The 17,995-nt window shown below is 45.7% G+C and overlaps 1 protein-coding gene across 1 annotated transcript in view; it reads right to left on the bottom strand.

Moving 5' to 3' along the window:
• The window catches only part of selp (selectin P), a 57,878-nt gene extending 54,221 nt beyond the window's left edge, over window positions 1-3,657 (bottom strand). The window contains exons 1-2 of the mRNA XM_084310195.1: window positions 3,565-3,657; window positions 3,407-3,482 (exon numbers count right to left, since the gene is read on the bottom strand). Coding sequence (XP_084166321.1) covers window positions 3,407-3,482 — 76 coding nt within the window. The 5' untranslated portion in view covers window positions 3,565-3,657. The remainder of the gene's footprint in view (window positions 1-3,406; window positions 3,483-3,564) is intronic.
• Window positions 3,658-17,995: the final 14,338 nt, after the last annotated feature.

Below are 17,995 nucleotides of genomic sequence, written 5' to 3'. Positions count from 1 at the left end.
CTCTATGTTGATGTAGCAGTACAGCTAGCATAGGCCCTGTAGCTATCAGTGCCCTGGCAGCTAACCTTCCCTCTGCTAGCCCTTTCCCGGTGCTACCATGGTTACCCCTTAGCTACCCTGCTTGCCCCTCAGTTCCTCTAGACCAGTTCCTCTAGACCAGTTCTCTAGACCGGTTCTCTAGACCAGTTCTCTAAACCAGTTCTCTAGACCAGTTCTCTTGCCCAGTTCGCTAGACTAGTTCTCTAGACCCAGTTCCTCTAGACCAGTTCCCCCAGTTGCCCCTCTGCTACCCTAGTTACCCCTCGGCGACCCTGTTTCTTTTGCTAGCCCCACTCTTGTGGTGGCTTCCCCTGCTGGCTTGGCCAGTACCTCTTGTTTTGCCCCCTGCCACTCTGTCTGTATTTGTTTTGGGTCGCCGGGTGGCTCCCGTTGAGGGGGGGGTACTGTGAGGTTTTGCCCGCTGCTCACCGCCTTTTCTCTGTTTCTTTAAGCCTATACTGTTTATTTTCCCTTCTCACTCACTCTCCCTAGCCCCCACCCTCTCGTTCCTTACCCTCAGTGGCCACACCTGTTCGATTATCTATTATCTCTCGCACCTGTGGTGGCAGGCTAATTAGTCCCCCTGTGGGCTTTAAATACCAGGGCGCTTCCCCTCGTTTCGGCGTGGGGTCGTGTTGTATACTTGCCGAGTCATATTCTCTAAACATCTAGACTCTTTCGGGAGATCCTCTGTCTGCCTATGCTGTTCCATTCTCCGGCGTCGAGATGTTTGCTCCAGCCTTCGCCAGCTGTCGCCGTTGCCTGTGGGGGAGACTGGTCTGCGCTCCCTGTCATTCCACGGGAGGCACCCCAGCGTTCCACTGCAGACCCCCGCGCAGCTGTTCGTCCTGACGCTCTCCAGACCAGCGCGCAGCCGCGCATCTTCCAGACCTTCGAGCTTGGCACGCTCTCCAGACCAGCGCGCAGCCGCGCATCTTCCAGACCTTCGAGCTTGGCACGCTCTCCAGACCAGCGCGCAGCCGCGCATCTTCCAGACCTTCGAGCTTGGCACGCTCTCCAGACCTCAGCGCGCAGACGCGCATCTTCCAGACCTTCGAGCTTGGCACGCTCTCCGGACCAGCGCGCAGACGCGCATCTTCCAGACCTTCGAGCTTGGCACGCTCTCCAGACCTCAGCGCGCAGACGCGCATCTTCCAGACCTTCGTGCTTGGCACACTCCTCCACGCAGACGCACCCAGATGCGTCTCTCGGTTCCGGCGCGCACTCAAGCAGTGGCGCACCACTCTGTCCTCGGCTCGGACAGCCGGCTACCCGGTGGCGACACCCTCGCCACCGCCGCCTGTTCCAGCACCACTCTGTCCTCGGCTCGGACAGCCGGCTACCCGGTGGCGACACCCTCGCCACCGCCGCCTGTTCCAGCACCACTCTGTTCCTCGGCTCCGACAGTCGGCTACCCGGTGACGACACCCTCGCCACCGCCGCCTGTTCCAGCACTCTGTTCCTCGGCTCCGACAGTCGGCTACCCGGTGACGACACCCTCGCCACCGCCGCCTGTTCCAGCACTCTGTTCCTCGGCTCCGACAGTCGGCTACCCGGTGACGACACCCTCGCCACCGCCGCCTGTTCCAGCACTCTGTTCCTCGGCTCCGACAGTCGGCTACCCGGTGACGACACCCTCGCCACCGCCGCTGTTCCAGCACTCTGTTCCTCGGCTCCGACAGTCGGCTACCCGGTGACGACACCCTCGCCACCGCCGCTGTTCCAGCACTCAGTTCCTCGGCTCCGACAGTCGGCTACCCGGTGACGACACCCTCGCCACCGCCGCTGTTCCAGCACTCTGTTCCTCGGCTCGGACAGCCAGCTACCCGGTGGCGACACCCTCGCCGCCGCTGCTGTTCCTGCACCATTACGCATACGCCTGGGTGAGTTTTGATTGTTAAGTCACTCATCCAGCGTGTTGCCTCCTGGGTGCGTTTTGATTGTTAAGTCACTCACCCAGCGTTGTGACGCCTGGGTGAGTTTTGATTGTGATGTCACTCACCCAGCGTAATGCCTCTTGCCCTCGTCCCGCTGCTGTTCCTGTACCATTACGCATACGCCTGGGTGAGTTTTGATTGTGATGTCACTCACCCAGCGTAATGCCTCTTGCCCTCGTCCCGCTGCTGTTCCTGTACCATTACGCATACGCCTGGGTGAGTTTTGATTGTGATGTCACTCACCCAGCGTAATGCCTCTTGCCCTCGTCCCGCTGCTGTTCCTGTACCATTACGCATACGCCTGGGTGAGTTTTGATTGTGATGTCACTCACCCAGCGTAATGCCTCTTGCCCTCGTCCCGCTGCTGTTCCTGTACCATTACGCATACGCTTGGGTGAGTTTTGATTGTTAAGTCACTCACCCAGCGTAATGCCTCCTTTTTGTTCTCACTTAGTTAGTAGTTTGGACATTTCTTCTCCCACTCTGTTTTTGTTCTCACTTAGATAGTATTTTTGGACATTACATCTCCCCCTGTGTGTTTGTCACACGAAGATATTATTACCTTGTTACTTTGTTTATTTGGACTGTTCTGCATCTGCTCTGTTTGTTCCCTTTTGAATATTAACCCTCTCCTCTGTTCTGCAGAGCGGCCCAGATGTTTTCCCACCAGTCCCCAGTTCCTCCCTGTCCCCAGCCCGCCTCCGCGGGCCTCAGTCCCCTCTGTCCCTAGTTCTCCCCTTTCTAGTTCCACCTAGTTCCTGGTCCCAAGTTCTCCCCTTCTAGTTCCACCTAGTTCCTTGTCCCTAGTTCTCCTAGTCCCCAGTTCTCCTGTTCCCTAGCTCTCCTTGTCCCGACTTGTCCTAGTCTCTAGTTCCTCTGTTCCTTTAACCTTCCCCTAGCATTCCTTTAATGTTTCCCCTAGCGTTCATTAACCTTCCCTTAGTGTTCCCTTTTCCTGCCCGCCTCTTAAAGGCACCTAGTTTTTCCCCTCTTGTTATATTTCCTGTATTTGTGTTCTCCCTTAAAGGGACAGTGCCCTTTTTCCCCTGTCTCTCAATAAATATCTGTTTCTTGGCAAACCATCATACCTGTCTTGTGTTGTGCGATTGGGGTCGGTTACAAACCATAACACCATTGTCACCAAGACAGATCCCTGTACATTCATTGTAGCCTATTTAGCGAATTAAATTGTTTCTAATTCCGATTAATTAATTGGGATTTGTGAATTAACCCTGAGGCCCAAATAAAAAAGACATTAACAACTTCAGAGGCCAGAGGGTGGGACCTATAAACACATTTACTATCCAATAGCATTGTGAGGCTGAACAACAGGACCCATTGACTATGTGATGGTTAATGTGTGGAAAAAATAGCTAAAGGCTAAAAGTCTCCCAAGGACTTTTCTGGCTGAAAGGATTCTGTAAATTTACCTTGGGTGAGTGCCACCAGTACAACGACCATCAGCCCACGACACAGGCATCTGATATGGATCTGTTCCTGGAACATCTGGGGAGAAACAGCCTCACTGTGAATTACTCGTGAAGTACTGTATGAATGCATGATATGAATTGAAATGTCATAGTCTTACCGTTGCATTAATCCTTGATGGAACAGAGATGCTCTGCTGTCATTGCACGCCTTCCACTCACAGCAATGGAGAGTCAGTCACGTTCACGTGTCCTTCAGGGGGTGAGTCAATGCCCAATTTTGCAATATCTACAGTATTTGACCATAACTTCCTTTCTCAGTAGAGTATTACTATGCCACGCCTAACACACTGATATAAACACAGACACACACACACACACACACACACACACACACACACACACACACACACACACACACACACACACACACACACACACACACACACGTGTGCACACATACATCCTTTTATTAATATAAGAATTTAAACAAAGGTTTTATTTCACTTTCACGGACAAACCTGCCCAGTAACCTACTAGGGGACAAAAGACTAAATGTATGTATTTGTCTTCCTTTGATCACAAAGGATTCACCCGCTGTTATGTAATATTGGCTCCAATACAAAACATGTTCACTCTTTTTATTTCTTTATTATTCCACTACAGCTACGACTGTATATATTTCTTAACTAACACATAAATATCTAACTAACAGAAAAAAATTATTTAACCTTTATTTATCCAGGCAAGCAATTAAGAACAAATTATTATATACAAAAGCAGCCTGTCCAAAAAGCAAAGGCCTTTTGTGGGAAGGAGGGAGGGTCCATGTTAACCTGTTGCATTCTAAATCAGGTACAGGTCTATGGAAACTACAATCCATCCACTAATAAGTGATGGTGAGCAGAAAATACATCCAGTAGCCTAACACATACTGTAGGTATATAGTGTGTTATATTACATATACACTGAACAAAAATATAAACGCAACACTTTTCTTTTTGCAAACATTTTTCAACAGTTGAAATCAAAGATATTTTTTCCCCACTTTTTTGTTTATTATACTTTTCTACGGACATACAAGTCAAAGTATATGCATTATTGTATTGTCATTGTCCACATAGAACAGATAACAACATTAAAAACAGAGAAAAATAAAAAGTAAACAAGAAGACAAATCAAAGATCTAAGACTTTTACTTTTTCTATGTACACAAAAGGCCTATTTAAAAAAACATGTACCGCCCCTCTTCAATGGCTGTGGAGTGTTGGTCCACTCCTCTTCAATGGCTGTGGAGTGTTGGTCCACTCCTCTTCAATGGCTGTGGAGTGTTGGTCCACTCCTCTTCAATGGCTGTGGAGTGTTGGTCCACTCCTCTTCAATGGCTGTGGAGTGTTGGTCCACTCCTCTTCAATGGCTGTGGAGTGTTGGTCCACTCCTCTTCAATGGCTGTGGAGTGTTGGTCCACTCCTCTTCAATGGCTGTGGAGTGTTGGTCCACTCCTCTTCAATGGCTGTGGAGTGTTGGTCCACTTCTCTTCAATGGCTGTGGAGTGTTGGTCCACTCCTCTTCAATGGCTGTGGAGTGTTGGTCCACTCCTCTTCAATGGCTGTGCGAAGCTGCTGGATATTGGCAGGAACTGGAACACGCCAATACATCGATCCAGAGCATCCTGGGGACCATCATGTCCAGGGAGTAGGTGCCGTGTCCAGGGAGAATGCAGGCCATGCGAGAACTGGGATGTTTTCAGCTTCCAGGAATTGTGCACAGATCCTTGCAACATGGGGCCGAGCAGCATCACGCTGCAACATGAGGTGATGGTGGTGGATGAAGGGCACAACAATGGGCCTCAGGATCTCGGCACCGTATCTCCGTGCATATTCACAATGCCATCATTAAAATGCACCTGTGTTCGCTGTCCATAGCATAATGCCTGCCCCCATACCGTAAACCCCACCGCCACCACGGGCCACTCTATTCACAGCGTTGACATCAGCAAACCGCTCACCCACATGGCACCACACACACACACGCTGTCTGCCATCTGCCCGGTACAGTGAAAACCGGGATGCCTCTCCGTGAAGAGAACACGTCTCCGAAGTGCCAGACGCCATCGAAGGTGAGCATTTGCCCACTCAAGTTGGTCGGTTACGACGACGAACTGCAGTCAGGTCAAGACGCCGGTGAGGACGATGATGAGCATGCAGATGTGCTTCCCTGAGACGGTTTCTGACCGTTTGTGCAGAAGGTCTTTGGTTATGCAAACCAATATGTTGCATCAGCTGTTTGGGTGGCTGGTCTCAGACGATCTTGCAGGTGAAGATGGTGTAGAGGTCCTGCAGCTGGCCTGGTGAAGATGGTGTAGAGGTCCTGGGCTGGCCTGGTGAAGATGATGTAGAGGTCCTGGGCTGGCCTGGTGAAGATGGTGTAGAGGTCCTGGGCTGGCCTGGTGAAGATGGTGTAGAGGTCCTGGGCTGGCCTGGTGAAGATGATGTAGAGGTCCTGGGCTGGCCTGGTGAAGATGGTGTAGAGGTCCTGGGCTGGCCTGGTGAAGATGATGTAGAGGTCCTGGGCTGGCCTGGTGAAGATGGTGTAGAGGTCCTGCAGCTGGCCTGGTGAAGATGATGTAGAGGTCCTGGGCTGGCCTGGTGAAGATGGTGTAGAGGTCCTGCAGCTGGCCTGGTGAAGATGGTGTAGAGGTCCTGCAGCTGGCCTGGTGAAGATGGTGTAGAGGTCCTGCAGCTGGCCTGGTGAAGATGATGTAGAGGTCCTGGGCTGGCCTGGTGAAGATGATGTAGAGGTCCTGGGCTGGCCTGGTGAAGATGCCAGATGTAGAGGACCTGCAGCTGGCCTGGTGAAGATGCCAGATGTAGAGGACCTGCAGCTGGCCTGGTGAAGATGCCAGATGTAGAGGTCCTGGGCTGGCCTGGTGAAGATGCCAGATGTAGAGGTCCTGCAGCTGGCCTGTTTACACGTGGTCTGCGGTTGTGAGGCCGGTTCTCAGAAACAAATTTGGAGACGGCTTATTGTAGAGAAATGAACATTCAATTCAGAATGCCAAGTGCACACTCCCTCAAGACTTGCACCATCTGTGGCATTGTGCTGTGTGATCAAACTGCACATTTCAGAGTGGCCTTTTATTGTGACCAGCCTAAGGCACACCTGTGCAATAATCATGCTGTCTCTAATCAGCATCTCGATGTGCCAGACCTGTCAGGTGGATGGATTATCTCGGCAAAGGAGAGGTGCTCACTAGCACAGATTTAAACAAGCCTGTGAACAGAATGTTTGAGAAGTAGGCCTTTTGTGTCTTAGATCTTTGATTTCAACTCGTGAGAAATTGGAGCAAAAACAAAAGTGTTACGTTTCGATTTTTTGTTCAGTATAACAACAAGCATATTTGGATATTTAACACGACTGTGGCTCCATATTAAATACACAAGTGAGGTTGCAGCTGCCCCTCAGTTCTCCTGCGTGTCTCTGGGTGGAGTTGACGCCTCTTCTGGTTGCCTGATATAAAGTAGGACCAGATTGACAAACATGTTGAAATCCGTGCAGAAGACATGGGTGGAGCTACAGTAGTATGGTGCTACATTTCAACACTTCTTTACCTTGGTTGAGCAAGTTTCTTTCCTGTGAGAAAAACAAGAACAGATTGATTTAGGACTGTTGCATAACATTGGTAGCGATTTCTTCAAATAATGTAACCGATAAGACTCACGTCTTCTGTGTTTTATACAACAAAAGCAGACGCAGCATATGGTGGAGAAGGCTCCACACCCAGCCACGGCCATTAGAACGTGTTTATAGTCTGAGAAAACAAAACAAAATCATTTTCAAATTTGTTACCGGTAGCAATATTATATTTGTCTCATAACACCACTTGAGCACAAAATGATGATGACTCATTTTCAAGAACAATTAACGATTAATTGATTACAAGCTAAATCTCAGTTCACACACAGCACCTACTTTGTTGGACAGAACCTAATAGGGTCTGCGTGTAGGGTCTCCAAATCTCCAAAACAAAGCACCTAACTGCCTCGGCCAGTCCTTCGTACCAGCGGCCATCAGGCTCCACAACAGTGGGCCGGGACCGCTGCCAGCAGCCGGAGGACTAACGGCAGCAGAACTCAAGAACTACTAGGAATGTCTGATCACTGAGTGTGTGTCTGACTCTTAACTTAACCACCTAAACTGCACAGATTACAACGTATAAAGTATGATGTATATATCATGCCAGTTAGGGTACCTTATGTACAGTATACTGCACCTGTGTATACTGTATACTTTACTTACTCATAGTATATATTCAGATTCTAAGTGTTATTGACCATGTATTGTAACATATAATATAGCTGATAGGGCATACAGACCCTCATCTGCACCTTTGATCACACTGCCTACTTGCTCATATTCTTATATTCAGAGTTAATTATATTGTTCACTGCCTATGTTTACCTTTCTACTGTACTATAATTGTATTGCCTATATTTATGTCTTCTACTATTAACATGCCCATACCTGTACCCCCCCCCCCCCCCCATGCTGCTATGATGCCAGAATTTCCCCAATCAATAAAGGAATATCTTATCTCATCTTAACCCTTTCACTGCCACACTACCAAACGGTTAACCCTTTCACTGCGACAATTCACAGAAGGTTAACCCTTTCACTGCCACACAACAGCCGGTTAACCCTTTCACTGCCACACAACAGCCGGTTAAGAACCCTTTCACTGCCTCACAACAGCCGGTTAACCCTTTCACTGCCACACGATACAGAAGGTTAACCCATTTACTATCACACAACCAACGGCGACCGTGTGGCAGTGAAAGGGTTAACACAGAACGAACAACAGTGACTGCATGACGAGGGAGGACAACAGGACTTTAATTACTTGCACACGTGGGCCTCGGCCCGCTCCACACTCCGGCGCTGCTGCAGGTGACCTCTGGTGACCCCAGCAGCCAGGAGCCCGGCGGGCAGCCGAGCCGACAGGCGGCACCGAACACACGGCGGTGGGTCATCACTCCTGAGCAGCCCAGGTCCAGCAGCCCGTCCTCCAGGAGCCCGACCTGGGGCTGAGACAGGGGGGGACACTCCACACCTGGAGACACACACACACACACACACACACACACACACACACACACACACGCACGCACACACACACACACACACACACGCGCACACACGCACACACACACACACACACACACACACACACACACACGCGCACACACACACACACGCACACACACACATGCATGCACACACACACATGCACACACACACGCACACACACACACACACACACGCACACACACGCACACACACACACACACGCACACACACACACAGGTTGAAGTTTAGCTGTGGTAAATGGTGCATTTATATATATATCTCTTTTATCCAACCAACCATGCAAGGTGGCAACCTGCTCATCAGGAGCAGTTTAGGGGTTAAGTGTCTTGCTCAAGGACACTTCGACACGCTGTCCCGGGAGGAGCGGGAATCGAACCGGACTGCTCTACCTCCTTGTCTCCCCACTGTCTGTCACCCATAGCTGTGATATATATAACGTGTGTGTCATGAAACCTTCCCACTGCACAGAGGCTCACCGGAGGTGCTTTACTCCACAGGAATATAGCCTCCAGTACACTGACTTGTGTTCTGGATCTGAGCCCGGGAAGCAGAGGAAGCAGATGCTGTGGGACCAACATGACCCCCTCGGAGGTGCAGGATGAGGGTGGCATGCGAGTCAGGAGTATTATTGTTAAAGGTGCACTGTGTGTGCAGTATAGGGGTGTAGCGATGCGACCTCACAACGATTAATTTCGATTACGATTATTCAGGCGGCGATTCAATGCATCGTGAAATCTCTTCATTTGACCACGATTCGATTCAATTCGAATTATAAATAATTCGATTAATCAGTTAATTCCCCAAAACATTTTGAATACACAAATGTGGCTGGGGGAACTGATTCACTCAGCATGAATGGACTATAGGTCAATAAAAACAACACACACAAAAAAAAACATTAAAAAAAAAAGATTTCTTTAAAAAAAAAATTATTTCGATTAATTTCGATTATAATCGGTTCTAACATTTTCAAATCGATGCAGTTGAATCGTCACATTAGAATCGATGCATTTCGATTAATCGATGCATCGTTACACCCCTACTGTGCAGCTTTGGGAGAGACAGAGGAACACTGAAGCTACAAATCTGCCTGATGAGTTGTTTCACTGCAGTTGTTTACGAAGGCAGAGGCCTGCACGTCTGTTTACAAACATTCAAAGAAGGCTTACGTTTGGTTCACAGAGCCTCAAAAATGATGGTTTAGATTCATGATGACATAAAATACAATAATTCTAAGGATTACATGTATAGTAAATATTTTTTGTACACTAATTGCAGCTTATGCAAATGTAAACAAATCCCCCTCCCCTGGCACTGCATAGTGAACCTTTAACTATAAAATTCAACTAAAGTGTGAAAAGCTTTTGTTATCTGAAATAAATAAAACGAACTGAAACTATATACTGTAGTGTGCTTACAAAACTAACTTAAACTATATTGTGTGCTCACAAAACTAACTGAAACTATATTGTGTGCATACAAAATGAACAAAAATAAAAATACAAATGTACAGAAAATGTCTTTAGTTTTAGTCTTTGTCCATTTGGTCAACGCAGTGTGGGGAGGTATCGGTGCATAATGTCTACATGACAGAGTCAACTGCCTTCACAAAGTGATGTTACACAAGACCTATTCTGAACTTCTTAAATGTTGCCCCTGACAAATAACTCTGTTATAAATCAAAATAAATAAATAAAAGAAATACTGAAACTAATAAAAGCTCAACTAAAACTAAACATTTTTAAACCATACAAACTAAACTGAAACTAGCAAAACCTACTCTGGAAATTAACTGAAACTAAACTGAATAAAAAAATTATAATAATAATAATAAAAAGCAGGAGCAGGACCAAGACATTGTGCAAACACAAAAACATGAATAATTCTCTCAGGCCCTGGTCTCAGAACCCTAAAGCCTCCATCAACAATGGAAACACTCTGCGGAAGGCAAACGAAAAGATTTGAGTGTTGAGAGGATGTATGGGTTGATGAGCTATGCAGAGGTCACGGCATGGAAGTTCACACAGAACACCTTATCATCAGATAATAATATGTATTGTGTATGTGTGCAGGGGGGTAGATCCAGTACCTACTTTTACAGGCCGTCTCTTTGTTATCCCAGAGTCCTGAGGAATTACACCTGACCTTTGCCGGTCCCGACAATTCATATCCCTCCTCACACAGGAAGCTGCAGGCGGAGTCAAAGGAATGGTTTCCATGGGGACCGATGCATCTCAGCACAACGCTATTCTGCGGTGGGGTCGGCTCCCCGCATTCCACCGCTGTAGAGACGAGACCTTTTCATTTAGCAGCGCGAGCAAAGTGCTTTGTCAGCAGCAGCAAATGGCAGAGTAAGAAAAGCACAAGGAATATAAATATAGAAAATACATTAAAAAAAAATAAAGAAAAATAAGTAAAGACATGCACAAATACAACAGAAGATGCACAAAATAGGCACATGCAGTTGGATAACATAAAATAAAAGGTCAAATACAGTGGAATAAAACATGCAAAAAGTACTAATAAATCACACATTTGATTTCAAATGCACACGTTCACGTTTGACAGAGATGCAGATCAGAGTATGTGCATCAAAGAGCAAATGTGTATCAAATGTCTATCCCCATACTGACATAATTACACAATTAACAAAACAAAACAACAAACACAAGACATTGAGGTACATAGCCTACTAGTATGTGGAGTTATAAGGCCTACTATCCATAAAAGAACAATACTGCTTCTGGCTGCTTGTAGTTGAAAGGTATAGCAGTGGTCTCGCTCTCCTCACCTGTTTGACACCTGTCGCCCTCAAATCCTGGTTCACAGTCACACGTGATGTTGTTGATGGTCTCCAAGCACTCTCCTCTATTGCATATAGTGGGGTTGCATTGAGCTGTCGGGGAATACATATATTATTTATTTTTACCTGCTTTCGGAGTAATATAATATATTATATTATACAGTATACATACAGTATACATATAAATGGTAAATGGACTGCATGTTTATAACAGCTTTTATCCAAAGCGCTTTACAACTTATGCCTTACATTCACTCATTCACTCACACATTCACGGTCGGACGGTTAAGTTGAGGCGTGAGGTTAAGGTTATAGGGTTAAGTTAAGGGATGGGTTTACATGACATTTTACATGAGATGCCTGTGGCCTTTTGCATGAAGCACCTTCATTTGAGTTTTCTCTCAAAAATTAAGATTCCCTTGCAATAAAATGAGTTGCACACATTCACCTCAAGTACCGTGTATTTCTTTATATTTGCATTTATCTTAAATGTTTTGGACCTTATGGTGTTCTTGTTCTGTTCTTGAATTATTGTTATGTTTTCTTCTTGACTTGTTTAAAGAAGACCTGTACGGCCCATGGGGACATTAACGTGTGTTGTCGGGCCTTATAAATAAATTTGATTTGATTTGATTTGATTTATCGTAACATGGATTGCATTTATATAACAGCTTTTATACAAAGCGCTTTACAATTTAACATTCCCACACCGAAGGAGGCAACCATGCAAGGTGCCAACCTGCTCATCGGGAGCAATTAGGGGTTAAGTGGCTTGCTCAAGGGAGGAGCGGGAATCTAACCGGGATTTTTTTTTAACTATAATTGGCACTTTATTAAATGATTACAGAATACATACTGCAATACGTGATATATTCGTAAATCAACGTAGCATGATTTTATCATTTGTATTATTTGTTGATATTTTTAGTTGATATATTTGTCCTGTGATCATCTATCATCAACCTCCATCATCATCATCATCATCATCATCACCTCTCACCTTGGTAGCACACGGGGTATTCTCTACTGTTACGTTTCATCATCATCATCATCATCATCATCATCATCATCATCATCATCATCATCATCATCATCATCATCATCATCATCATCACCTCTCACCTTGGTAGCACACGGGGTATTTTCTACTGTTGCACTTCTCATCGTTCCACTTCCCTCGGTTGCCGCCGCTGTTCACGTAGATCTCGACGCAGTACTCCGTCTCGTGGTTATTGTTGGGTTCGTTCGCTGCCCAAGACTGGTTACCGATCCACGTGCTGTTGTTCCCAATCCAGGTCCAGGTCCCGTGGACCTTTGTGATTCCGATCCAATAGTATGGAGAGCCCGCTCGATCAGGCAGCAGGGAGACCAGGTAATCGTTCTCCTCCTGGTTCTGGATGGCTGCCAGGTCCGTGTGGTACCGCTGGCACCACTGTCTGGCCTTGCTCCAGTTCATGATCTGATGGGTGTAATTGTACCTCCAGCCCATGGCGCCTTCGACCAGCAAAGCACCTGTTAAATAGTATGAGAGCACTGATGATTGCCCGCTTTGATGTGCAATAATGCAATAATACTAAATAATAAAATAGACATAATAAACAGGTAATAAAATAGGCATAAAATAGGCATGATAAAATAGACATGCAAGTCCTAAGATGTTAGCTACGGATTAAGGCACTGGGTCCTATGTACACTACTATACACTATACAGTTTTTACTCTATATCCTTATGCTATACTTGCTATTTCTAAAGTATACTATATACAAGAACCACATCAGTTCTTTCCTTATAGTGACCTTTATTTTCCTCGTTCCTTACTATTACTTTACTCAGTTACTAAGTTCACATGAATGAATAAGACATGCAAGCTCAAAAGCTAATACACACCAAGCAAGAGGATCAATGTCCTCATAACACCTGGCATGGGCTTCCCGAGGTGGGCACTGTGGACCTCCTGTATCTGTGCAAGAGACATACAAACATAACACATTAAAATATTAGATAGTATCATCATTTTAAAAAGAAAAATCATAATCTTAACATACTAAGAAAACATTTTCCTCACTGGTTGAAACAAGAGTGTCGATGGTGTTTATGAAAGTTGTTCTCACCATGGTTGTAAGAGGTATTCTGTGCTGCAGGTAGGGACTACGTGTTAGGCTTGGCTTTTTATATTATTTTTTTGTGCATTCAGTTCCAAATTATCATAGAATACCTGGATGCTGTGGAGTTTACTGTACAGAAAAGTTAATGGGTGTGATGACAGACTGACTATAGCTGACTGACTTGTTACAATTACTACTGAAATAACTTTCAGAATAACGTCTGGGAAATTCTACCCATTCCAGACAATCCCTCATTCATTGGATATATGAATGTATGACATTTTAGAAGAATAACACACGTTTCAATTTGATCTGTTACTGGAATGGGCAGCAGACTCATAATAGACTATAACTTACAATATTCTGAGATATTGTTACTTGGCAGCTGTACTCTCCACCTGACTTAACGAGAGAGGGAGAGAAAGAGAGAGAGAGAGAGAGAGAGAGAGAGAGAGAGAGAGAGAGAGAGAGAGAGAGAGAGAGAGAGAGAGAGAAGCCAGGTAGGAACAGTGACATATTCAATTACTTTGATAGCGCTGCTAATAGCCCTTCATTGCATTTCTGAGGTAATTAATTATGGTCCATAAGCATAATGAGTAAAAGATCCTGAGCGAGTTTGTGTTGTGATTTGGGATTCACAGGCTTATCACGTACCGTGTCATGTACCGCCAAGTCGGTCAGTTAAGTTGGGGCGTGAGTTTAAGGTTAGGGTTAAGTTAAGGTTAGATGCCTGTGGCCTTTTGCATGAAGCATCTTAAGTTAAGATTTTTAAGTTAAGACATTAAGTGAAATCTTAATAAACCTTTAGTGAGTCCTTGGTGATTGACAGCATGTACTGTACAAAGTGTCAAGGTAATGGGTGTCAGTCAACTAGTGAACACAGATCATTTCTTTCCAAAACTCTGACTTATAAATCAAATCTCCGTCTCATGACAAAGGATGTGCTCATCAAAAGAAGAAAGAAAAGTAAACATTGCAAAGACAGTTTTACTGGTATGCTTATGGGACCAGGGGGGCAGAGGTTTGAAAACAGAGGCGCCTGTTGGCTGCCAGCATTTCCAGAAGTGATGCCTCATGTCCTTCCGGCTTGAAACAAGGTACACTTCCCTGGAGTATTACACACAGAACTCTGAATACAATGTGTCAGTGATGAACAATGGCAGCTTGAGGGATAGCAACCATCTTATCCATACATTTAATTATAACAAAGTAACACTTGTGTTATTATAATGCATTACACGCATAATATCATGCCCATCAACTATGAGAAAATGAGAAAAAAGCTAATGATGATGATGATGATGATGATGATATATCAAAGCCACTCTATTCCACAGGAAACTGAAAAGGAAAGGAAAACCATACATACTCTTGTAGCATCCTGAATATTCTGCTAAGTATTCAGAAGTGCTGACTAACTGTTACTTTCCCTGTGTGTGTATAAAGTGTGATAAACAGTGTTCCTTTTGATATCTCGCCCGGTCTAATAACGAGGTGAGGTGCTACTCTTCTCCGGCTTCATTATGGATCACTAACATAACATTGAAGCATCTTTCTCCCTTTCTGGAGTGGTCCTATAGTGGGATCAGTTGCGGTTGCCAGCAGGGGGCAGTGGTGGCAGTGGTGGCAGGTGGAGCGGTGGAGAGAGGGAAGCAACGAGGAAGAGAGGATTACCTGGGAGCAGGAGCACCAGGAAGCTCTCTTCGACAGTGAACTCGACCGTGAACAGTTGCAACGGGCGTGTGTTCAAACGAGCCCCGTTGAAGGAGTGATGTTGAAGAGCCCCGTTGGAGAGCGACGGGTGATAAGAAGTACTTGCTAGTTGACGTGTTATCCTAGAAGTACCAGCGATAGTGTGTGAGTAAGCGATACGGAAAGAAGGACTAACGTCCATAGTTAACGGGTTATAGTAATAAGTGTGCGGTGTATTAGCATGCTGCTAACGGCTCCATTTGACTCCAGTAGACTACCGGGCGCGCAGCGCTGAAGACCGGTGGTACAGTCAGCCACGTTGCGTTAGTAGTACAAACGATAGCAGGAGGGTGCACTCAGACCCGCAGTTTAGCTGTGTTTAGGGTAGCCAAACAGTATTAGCACGCGCGCCAGCATCAAACAGCAGCCAGCAGTGGACGTCTCCTCCCACCAGCAGAGGTCGCCATCACAGCACGCTCCTCCAGTTTCACCACTGCCCATGCTGTTCACCCCAGCCCGCTGGCTGTGCTCGCGGGATCGCCCAACGCCATCTTGTCACCTGGACGAGAGGTGATAAGAGTGGGTCCGCCATCTTGGCTAAGTACGAACGGTACCTTGTGTGCCCACAGCAATGTCCATTCAAGCGAACGCTAACGACCAGTGTCTAAGGGGTACCCCAAACAATATAAGCCGGCTTTAGTGTAGGTTTTATTTGGTAACGTGGGCCCACATTTAACTGGTTTCTTTTGTATTTTTGTATTATTGTATTGTTATTTGAATTCCCAATGAACTACCTACTTTGTACCTGGGTCTCCCCTAATCCAAGCGGGGTTATTATTAATGTATTGAGCATGCGGTGCCTATGATGGGAATAGTGTTCCCCTACATTACCAGTGAGAGCACCCGGTGCCGTTTATGAATACGTGCTATATGAATAATCTGAAGTACAACTTGTAACTGATAAACTGACCAGGCTTTACATAAAGTAGACGTAATTGGGAGCACTGTGTGTGTGTCTGTTTCTTCTACATATGCTAACCTAACCCCTGGGTAAATACTTGTGACTGGTATTACTATTTAACCCTTCCACCCCATTCACAGCATATTAATTAAAGGGTCTATACAGGTGGTCAAGGAAGGGTACTGCTTAAAGGGAAGCCCAATAATAACACTATTGAACTGACAGTCACCGGGTGTGGGAGGGCTGTCGGAGGTACTGGGGGAAGTGAGGGTGTGTGGGGAGCTACTGCTGACCGCCTTGGAAGGCGAGGGAGACCAGAGTACCACCCCCCCCAGGTTAGTAAATCCTGGGCCCCATCCACTCCTGCTGCACGCCCTCCAGAACGACGTTCCGGGCCAAAGACGGGGGTACTTATAGATCCAATTCTATAGTATCCTGCTACCAGGTGGCTGTGTACTACTACTCCCATAAGCAGGGATAATCCACCCTTCTACACTCTGTTAATGAAACTTTTCCACTATTATATTAAATGACTGTTTGAAGAGGTCATTTGATTTAAATAGCGTTCTCTTTCAGACGTCGCCCGTAGAAGTGACATCATTTTAACTGATACCAAATAGATGGGGAGGGGTTTGTTTGTTTATTTATTTTTGTATTAACTAAACATATTACTTGTATTATATGAGAAGTACTAAAGGATACACATAGTAAAAGACACTTTTTAACACTATAGTTTAACGCTAGGGGGGGGGATAAAGATCTATATACAAATGTTTTACACAGTACAAGCTGTTACAGTTTTAATTGTGTTGAATTCAATGTTTGGACTCATTGCTAAAGGATGGTTTCTTACCTGCTTCTGTTGTGTATGGGCAGACGCACACACAGGAGTGAGTGGTGGTTTAGTTTAGGTGGCTGGGTGGGTGGGTGGAGTGAGGGTAGGGGGGGCACACAGAGGCTATAGCTTTTGTTGTTTTCTTGAAGCACGGCTCCCGACCCATGTTGTATAGCTGTCATAAATCTGGCCTTGTTTGGTTAAAAACACAACAATCTAATGAGCTGTCGTTAAAACCAAAGGGACACGGCAGGCGCTATAATAACAAACGTCAAGTAGAGAGAACTCATAAATATCCTGCGAACGAAGAGCTGACGCACACAGGCTGCATGCTGCTGCAGGGACCTTTTCTAAACTCTTATCTTTTTTTCTTTTAGCATTTTGTACATTTTGGTTTTGTATATTTTATATTTTGTATAGTGTTGGTCTTTATTCTTTTACTTTTTTACTGTATGAAGCACAATCTTAGGAGGCTCATACAGAACCAAGCATGTACATGTACTGTACCTTATATGTGACAAATAAAACAAACTTGAAACAATAGGCTTCATATAGGCACAAAAAGGATAGCTTTCTTAAGAGTAAACCAGCTGTATAGCTCAATGTACATATTATTAGTTACTACTATGACAGGTTTACATGAATGGACAAGACAAACCTAACGCCCACAAAGAAAGATGATCAATGTCCACCTCACAACACCGGGCCTTCTGGGATCGACGCCAAGGTCTCCCTTTATCTGTGTAAGAGACATATTACCAAATGCAACATGTCTTGAAAGACTACCACATAACTCCTGCTGTTATACAACCATTCAGAACATGTCTTGACCCCTGGACAGGGTCGTGACAGAGAGAGACAGGATATGGATGTTCCAGACTAGACCCCTGAGAAGACCTTAGTCATCAAAACAGTCCTGTGTTCTGACAGGTCAAGACAGATGGCAGTGTTGTGGGTGTAGGCCTCCATCATGGATGGTGTTGTCAGTGTTCTACGTGTGGGTGGAGGCCACCATAATGGATGGTGTTGTCAGTGTTCTACGTGTGG

The sequence above is a fragment of the Notolepis coatsorum genome (assembly GCF_963971535.1).
Source record: "Notolepis coatsorum genome assembly, chromosome: 3".
Classification (NCBI taxonomy): domain Eukaryota; kingdom Metazoa; phylum Chordata; class Actinopteri; order Aulopiformes; family Paralepididae; genus Notolepis; species Notolepis coatsorum.
This window is presented reverse-complemented; position numbering and strand designations above follow the sequence as displayed.